We start from the raw sequence: 9,148 nt of genomic DNA on the forward strand, positions 1-9,148 counted from the left end.
TTTATTCCCAACTTATTTACTTTACTATTTTAATTTCTGTACGATTGTTTAATGCTCTTTGAATATTCAAACACTCTTTTCTGTTTGTCTAACTAAGCCAATCAATCAATCATTGTTGCTTAGTCCTTCAATCCTCGTGGGATCAACCCTCACTCACCTGAGGTATTACTTGGTACGACCCGGTGCACTTGCCGGTTAGTTTGTGAGTTATAAATTACCGCACCAAGTTTTTGGCGCCGTTACCAGAAATTGATTGTAATTAACAACTAATCGTTGTTTGATTACTTAGATTAGATAATTTTTTCTTAAATTTTTTTTAGTATTATTAATCCCTCCCCTTTTTCGTTTTCTTTTTTTCTTTTATTATTTAATTTTTTTAAAAAATTAATAATATATATATATATATATATAATTAAATTAGTACTAATATTTTTTTTAATTTTTGAAATTAAGTTTGGTGTTCCCTAGTTAGTCGTATTTTAATTTTTTTATTTAATTTGCTTAATAATTTCAAAAATTTTTAGTCTTAATTTTAACAGTAATTTTTGAATTTTAGTGCTTGTTTTATTCAATACTTTTATCTCTTTACACATGATACCTCACTGAAAATTCTCTACACTCTGACGTAGAGATTTTCATCTTTTTTTATTTTCTGTTTTTATGCGCAGGAACAGAGACAAGGAACATCTCTTGGATTTTGATTCTGAACCTAAAAGAACTTTCAAACGGCGTTTACAACAAGCAAGACTTTGCAAGGCTACAGAATCCACTATGAATCACAATAATGCTGTTAATGCTAGTGTGGCAAATCCGAATGGGGATGATCAACAAAGGAGAGTGCTTGGCTCTTACTATGCTCCTACTGCAGATCTTTATGAAAAAAGCATTGTGGTGCCTCCTATAGCTGCGAACAACTTTGAGTTGAAGGCACAATTGGTCACCCTGGTGCAACAAAACTGCCAGTATCATGGTCTTTCTCACGAAGACCCAAATCAATTTATTTTTAATTTTCTGCAGATTTGTGATACTGTGAAGACAAATGGAGTGAACCCAGAGGTGTATAAACTCATGCTCTTCCCTTTTGCTCTGAGGGATGGAGCAAAGCTATGACTGGATTCCCAACCCAAGGAGAGTTTAGATACTTAGGACAAGGTTGTTACTGAGTTTCTTACTAAATTTTTCCCACCAAAGAAGTTGACTAAGCTTAGGGTGGAGGTTCAGACCTTCAAGCAGAAGGATGGTGAAACTCTTTATGAAGCTTGGGAGAGGTACAAGCTACTGATTAGGCAATGTCCTCCGGACATGTTCTCCAAATGGACCCAACTAGATATCTTTTATGAAGGCTTGGGTGAAATATCCAAGATGTGCTTAGATAATTCTGCAGGTGGTTCATTGCACAAGAAGAAGACACCAGAGGAGACTATTGAGCTGATTGAATTGGTTGCTAACAACCAATATTTATACTCATCTAACAGGAATCCTGTGAACTCTGAGGCTCCTTAGAAGAAGGGTGTTATGGAAGTAGAAGCTCTTAATACTCTTCTTGCTCAGAATAAGCTTATGTCTCAGCAAATAAGTCTACTTACTCAACAGATGGGTGGCATGCAAGTCTCAGCTATCAACACCCAAAATTCAACTCAAGAGATCTCTTATGACATGACAGGTAATTTTATGCAAAATAATAATTATGATTATGCTCAATCCTCTTATGAACAGGTCAACTACATGGGGAGTGCTCCTAGAAATCCCAATAATGATCCCTATTCTCAGACCTACAATCAGGGATGGAGAAATCACCCAAAATTTGGGTGGAGAGAGCAACCTCAGAGGCCACAGAATTTTAATAATAATTCTCAGAGCGGCTTCCAACAGAACAATCACAATAACCACCAATTTCAATCTCATCAACAACAACCACCTCCGCAGGCAAATTCTAAATCCCAAGAAGATTCTAATTGGGAGATGATGAGGAGTTTTGTGCAGGAAACCAGAGCATCAATCAAGAATTTGGAGATTCAGATGGGTCAAATAGCCACAAGAGTTAATGAAATTGATCAGAGGACCACTAATAGCCTTCCTGATAACACAATTCCAAATCCAAGAGAGGAATGCAAGGCTATCACCTTAATAGATGGACAAGTGGCAAGTATGGAAGCACAAGCTAATAAAGAGCCAGTTGAAAAAGAAGCTCCAGAGGAGAATAAGGAAGAAGTAGAGCATGTCCCTCCAAAGCGTGCAGATAACCCATTCCCAGACTCTCTTGACACTTATCCTACATTGCTAAAGTTCTTGGAAGTTTTCAGAAAGTTGCAAATCAATATTCCTTTTGCTGAGGTTTTTGAGCAAATGCCTATTTATGTCAAGTTCATGGAGGAGTTGTTGTCAAAGAAGAAGCCTTTAAAGAGAGATGAGACAGTGGTCTTGACTAAAGAATGCAGTGCCATCATTCAGAATAACTTACCAAAGAAGATGTCAGATCCAGGGAGCTTTCAAATTCCATGCACCATTGGGAGCACAACCTTTGAGAAAGCGTTATGTGATCTGGGAGCAAGCATCAATTTAATGCCCTTATCTGTGATGAAGAAGCTGCAAATCCAAGAAGCACAACCCACAAAGATAGCATTACAGATGGCAGACAAATGTATGAAACCTGCATAAGGATTAGTGGAGAATATCTTAGTCAAAGTGGGTAAGTTCTTCCTCCCAACAACTTTTGTGATTCTTGACCCAGGGGAGGATGAGAACGCCTCTATAATTCTAGAAAAACCATTCCTAGCCACTGGAAGAGCTCTGATTGATGTAGAAGTGGGTGAATTAGTGCTTAGAGTGCATAATGAGCAACTGGTCTTTCATGTCTTCAAAGATATACATTCAACAGGTGAAGAAGAGAGGTGCATGTAGACTGAGCTTATTGATCCAAACCTTCAACAACCCCCTGATGACGGACAGCAGAATCTGCAACTCAATCCTCCTTTGGTGACAATCAATAAAATTCCTCCTGACATCAAACCTAAGTTTGGTGTTGGGAATGCATCATCCACCAAGGAGAAGGTTCCCAAAAAGAAGAAAATACCCAGGGAATGGAGAAACAAAAAGATCCCCACTGAAGGTTTCTTCCCAGGAATAAAGGTGGTGTTGACTAGCAATCCGGTGCGAACTTATACAGTAAACAGAATCCTCTCTCTAGAGCATATTGAGCTACTTAATAGAGACACAGGAAAGAAGTTCAAAGTAAGGGGTGAAGAGCTAAGCCCCTATGATCCTCCTCCCTAGAGGAACTGACTGTCAAGCTAGTGCCGGCAAAAAAGCGTTTGTTGGGAGACAACCCAATAATTTCATATCCTTAGTTATTTTTCGTAGTAGTGATTTTCTTATATATTTAATTTTTATTAAATTTTGACTGTTTTTCCTTATTTTACGTGTGTTTTGATCATGCAGCTATTTAGAACAGGAATCGAATATTTCCAATTGAAAAAAAAAATCTAGTATAGTTCACGCCTAACTTGGATTGTACCAAGCTAGGCGCAGGAAGGCTTATGCAATTCAGGAGAGGCCACGCCCAACTTCCCCTACACTAAGTTCGGCGCCAACTTGTGTTCTTTAACTTTTTCCAAACTAACTCATCAATTCCTAAGTCCTAACCCATAGTTATCGCTTTACTTGTGGTTTTTCTGTTTATTTTAATGGCACCAAAGAGAGACGAATCATCTTCACGGAGGAGCACAACCTGAAGAATGAGACGGCCACTAGGATAACTGAGGTGGTTGAGTTCCTTTCATTCTATATTTTCTCCTGTTCTTATTATGTTATGTTCCTGTTTTCTGTTATTTTGTCTTAGTTCCTGCATGATCTTTAGTACTTTCAGTTCTTAGAATTAGTTTCATTCTGTTATTTGTCTCATGTACCGCTCACTGAACTTGAATCTAAGAAGAAAAAGAAAAAGAAGTGATATATTGCATGAGAAATTGAGTTTAACTTTTAGAATAGTCTCATTTATTCAAATGTGGTGGTATTTTCTATGACTCTGAATGCATGATATGAACAGTGCATATTTAAATTTGAATCGAAGAATGTTGATGTACAAGGAACAAGAATTTAGAGAATTATTATGACTTCTCTGAAATAAACAAAAGTTTAATCCTTGAAGCAAAAGAAACAGCATTGAAAAAAAAAGAAGAGATATAAAAGCAAGGTCCAAGGCTCTGAGCATCAATGACTAGGGAGGTCAGACATGATTAAAAGCTCAAAGAGTTGTTTTCCTAGTTACATGCTTGTGGTGTTCTTGTGTCAAGTAATCCTTGAGACAAAATATTTAGAGTCGAGATCAATTGCAATTAGTAGAGTATGCCAAAGGCTTTGAGCACCACTGTCTGGGAGTAACTGAAAGAAAAATCAGAACTTAAAGAGAGTTCCCCAGTTAAGTGCTTGTGGTGTTTCTGTGTCAAGTGAAGCTTGAGACAAAACATTTAAAGTCACGGCTAGGCTCAAGGTGCAAAGCACCAAAGAAAAGAAAAATTGTTGTATTCAAGGGTTAAATTGAGTTACAAAAGATCAGAGAATTCATAATATTATTCGGATTCTAATTCCAAATGACACTGACATCCTTTTTTATTCAAAGGAGAGTGAGATACCAAAAATATTCAAGATTGCAGTTATAAACCCCACTATAAAAAGAGACATGAGTTTAATCGAACTCTTATTCTCATGCAAATTCACATCCTAAGGTAATATTAGTTTGGTTGCTTGAGGACAAGCAACAATTCAAGTTTAGTGTTATGATGCGTGAGCATCTTCTCTATCTTTTCCTACTGAATTTGCATTGAATTTGTTGAGTTTAATCAAGAATTAATTATCTTTTATCCACTATGGATGTTACTTTGAGTCATGTACAATTCTGTTTATTTTAGGTAGCATTTGGCTGGATTTGATGGAGTTTCCGCAGAAAAAGAGAAGAAGGCAAATGATGCTGTCAACCCTGACCTCTCTGCACTCAAACCTGAATAACTCGAGCTACAGAGGTCCAATGAACGTGATTCTAGTGGCGTTGGAAAGCTAACTTTCAGAGCTTTTCAACGATATATAATAGTTCATACTTCTTCTCCAACCACGCAGCCCATCACCAAGTTAGGCGTGGATCCTGCGAAGCAAGTAGTCCCCACCCATCAATTGAAGACGTGTTGATTGCTATAATTAATTCTGATTTAAACTTTAATTTTTATTTTTAAAAATAGGAAAAGATATTATTTAGTTTTAAAAATTATAATTTAAATTAATTAGGATTAGATATAAAAGGGAATTCCAACAGCGTGATTCCAACACAACATTATTCCCATTTACAATTTATAATCCTTATTCTCACTATGAACCATGAGCAACTAAACCTCCACTGTTAAGGTTAGGAGCTCTGTCTATTGTATGGATTGATTTTATTGTTTTTCTATTTTAATTCATGTTTTTATTTACATTTAAGAATTATTTTTGTTCTTTATTTTATGAATTTGGGTGGAACGGAAGTATGACCCTCTTTCTAATTGAGTTCATGTATAACTTGGAAAAGCCCTTTACTTGAACAACAGTTTGAAAACAATTTCTCCTAAATTCTAATTATTTGGATTTAACGGGATACGTGACATATAATCCTCTTATCTTTGGGTAATTAGGATTTTTGTGGCATACAAACTGGAATTTGATCATGCAGCTTCTAATTGGAATTAACTGACCAAGGAATTGGCAGTTGATGAAAATAAGAGGAGACTAGAAAGGTCTAAGGAATTAGGGTCTAGTCACATATAGTTTGCCATAAATTAAATTCTACATGATTAAAATAGTTAGTAAGAAAAGTTAATCCGGAAGAATAGATAACTCTAAAACCTTAATTGCCTTCTCCATATTTTATTCCCAACTTATTTACTTTACTATTTTAATTTCTGTATGATTGTTTAATGCTCTTTGAATATTCAAACACTCTTTTCTATTTGTCTAACTAAGCCAATCAATCAATCATTGTTGCTTAGTCCTTCAATTCTCGTGGTATCGACCCTCACTCACCTGAGGTATTACTTGGTATGATCCAATGCACTTGCTAATTAATTTGTGGGTTATAAATTACCGCACCAATCTTGCACCTCAATTTCCTCAATGATACAGGATTTAGTTAAAGTACAAGCCTTGTGCACCACAAACAGCTCCATAAAATTCTCTCTCGTCCCAATTATGGCCATGTCCAAAGCATCATTGTCAGTTTTAAGCATTTTCAACCCATCCACTATACCTTCCATAAGAGAATTATACCACATTGCAACTATGTCTTGCTTTATGTAACCCTGGTTAGTTACTATATCAATAGCCTCAATCAAACTCCTCCACTTATCTTCATCGCAATAGTCAACAATAGTAGTCTTTCCACCCACATAATGCAAGGGTTCTCCATCAAACTCAAATTTCTCACTGTAGTATATTTTCAAACTAAAATGACTCATTATAAAAATTAACCTGTAACATGTACCAAAATACAGCAACAACAGACATCAACAAAAATTGAAAACAAAATCAACAATAAACCACATACACAAATAAAGTCCATTTCACACAATATTAGGGCAAGAAAGAAAAAAAACATGCATCTACTACAGAGTTTGGGAACCCTAGAAAATAACGAGACACTAACAAGACACCAACACACATCAAAGGAACACAGACACAGAATAAAAACTTCAACACCATGTCCGGTGGACGAAGCAAGTGATAAAGAGTACTAAGGTTCCAATGTAGCTATTGTTGACCTCGTTTCCACCTCAACCTCACAATCTCGACCAAAAAGCGGCATACTTTTTCTATGTTTTTTTATTGATTTTTGATGAATGATCGTTAGGGCTTGATGTCGTATGAGAGGAGGAAGAAAAAGTGTTTCATATTTGAAGTGTTGGTAATTTAGTGTGTGTATCATAGGCTTAACTATCAAATAACAAGATATTCTACATCATCACCTCCATTAAGTGTAACTGAGAAATTTGACGGTGGGATCAGATTGGTTCCCTTTTAAACATTTTGGGATAAAATTAGGACAATTTAAACGTTAGGAACCAAAATAAGATTCACCCTAAATGTTGGGAGACAAAAATAGTACTTTACCCTAATTTATATTAGCCATGGATAATTTAGTTTATTTGGAATTTATTTCATTATTTGTGAAATTAATTTTTTGTTATCAGATTTTTTTTTATATTTTTTATATTTTACAAATCACGTTTACGTTCTTTCTTACGATTCAACGACTTATGATTTTATACTAGCTTTCCAAATCGAGGTAAAAACTATAAGTTTACTACCTTGCTATTAGCTTATGAGCATATTTTAATACATGAGGATTAACAATTTTTTTAAAAGATTTATACCGTCAGATAAATCCGCCGGTAACTATTAATTTAATTATTAATTAATAATATATTACCACCGAATTTACCAGGAAAAACTTCGACAGTAAAAATTACCAATGAAAATTTTTCGACGATAATTAGTGGCAGACAAAAAAATTCGCTGCTAAACATATTACCGACGGATTTTTTTGGTAAATCTGCCAGTAAATTCGATGGCATTCAATATTTTTTTTGTAGTCGTTTTTGGTAGTTACCCAATATTAAAATACAAAAGTATACATTAAAATGAGTTAAACTATATATGTATTTATACATAAATATATTGTGCTTAATTTTAGTGTGTAAATAGCATTTTTGTTGTTTAAGAATAGATATAGCATTTAAAATACAATTAAAATCATAAAATGAACAACAATAATATACCTCCCAACGTTTGATGAATCGAATTGTCAATAAATCTAACAAGAGGATCACTAATGATCTTTTCTTAATGTTTCCTAACAGAACCTACCGTTTTGGTTCAAATGACAAAATGAAATTAACCAAAGCGTCCAAGTAAGTATACGAAGAACCACCATGATTCCAAGAAACTCTAGCCTTTTCCTTCAAATCCAAAACCCTCTCTCTAATCTGCGACCCTTCCTTATTATTCCCTTCAATCAAACCCCTAATCATCTTCACTACCTCCTCTCTCTTCACTTCTCCCTCAAACTGCACCCCAATCTTCCAAACACTACTCACATACCTTGCATTCACCTTCTGATCCGTAAAAAACGGCATGCAAATCATGGGAACACCTTCACAAATGCTCTCCAACGTTGAGTTCCAACCGCAATGTGTCCAAAACGCACCAACAGCCTTGTGAGCAAGAACTTCTTGTTGTGGTGCCCATTTCACAATGTACCCTCTTCCTTCAAGATTGTCAATGAATCCGGCTGGAAATGGCGGATCTAGACACTCTTTGCCATCGTCAATAACCATTCCCTTTCGGATCACCCATAGAAATGGGTGCATGCTGGAGGCTAATCCCCAAGCTATCTCCATGAATTTTGCGGCAGTTATCGCGGCGAGGCTGCCAAAACTCACGTAAATGACGGAATTTGGTTTGTGTCTATCTAGCCAGGAAATGCAGCTTTGGTCCTGAGTTAACAACGAGGACGAAGATGAGGACGAAGACGAGGACGAGGATGAATATTTGTGGAAAGGGCCTATTGGGAAAAATGGGATTTGAAATTCTTGGCGGAGATATGATAATGGTGATGATTCTAAGTCCTCGAAGGAGTTCCAAATCACTCCACAAGATGCTTTGGTACCTTCAACGAGGTTGGATAATTCTTTGTAGTATTTTTCAGGTTCTTTGGTGTCGATCAATGGCAAATCTTTTACTTTCAGTGGTGGAATCTCTGTCACTGTTTCTTCCAATTGAGAATCTAGTAAATTTATCAAAATTTAAGACAGAATGGTCAAATCATGTTAAAAGAAACAATTAATAATAAAAGGTTGTAACTAATTAGTTGTATTTGACTATTTGTAGATGAGAAAAGTAAATAAATGAAATAAAATAGGAGAACATAATATCAATAATAATGTTTTCGAAATAAATTAATAAATCAGCAATTAATAAAAAAATATATGTTAAAATATAAAGTAATAATATATATTAAAAATAAATTAAATAATAAATATATTTATGCATAAATATATAATAATTAATTTTATGTATATATAGTATTTTTGACATAATATTTGTTAATATTTGATTATCCAAAATT

The 9,148-nt window shown here is 35.1% G+C and overlaps 1 protein-coding gene across 7 annotated transcripts in view; it reads right to left on the reverse strand.

Annotated features, from left to right (window-relative positions):
- Window positions 610–9,148, reverse strand: part of LOC107609426 (UDP-glycosyltransferase 76F1) — a 19,596-nt gene continuing 11,057 nt past the window's right edge. For 6 of the 7 annotated variants that reach the window (XM_016311408.2, XM_016311407.2, XM_016311404.2 and 3 more), the window contains one exon: window positions 7,715–8,806. In XM_016311408.2, the coding sequence (XP_016166894.1) occupies window positions 7,884–8,806 (923 nt within the window). In that variant the 3' untranslated portion in view covers window positions 7,715–7,883. Of the gene's footprint in view, window positions 621–7,714; window positions 8,807–9,148 lie in introns of those variants that run through there. The other variant, XR_002351137.1, reaches the window with a different exon arrangement.

This window comes from Arachis ipaensis, chromosome B07, assembly GCF_000816755.2.
Source record: "Arachis ipaensis cultivar K30076 chromosome B07, Araip1.1, whole genome shotgun sequence".
In the NCBI taxonomy this organism is placed as follows: Eukaryota; Viridiplantae; Streptophyta; class Magnoliopsida; order Fabales; family Fabaceae; genus Arachis; species Arachis ipaensis.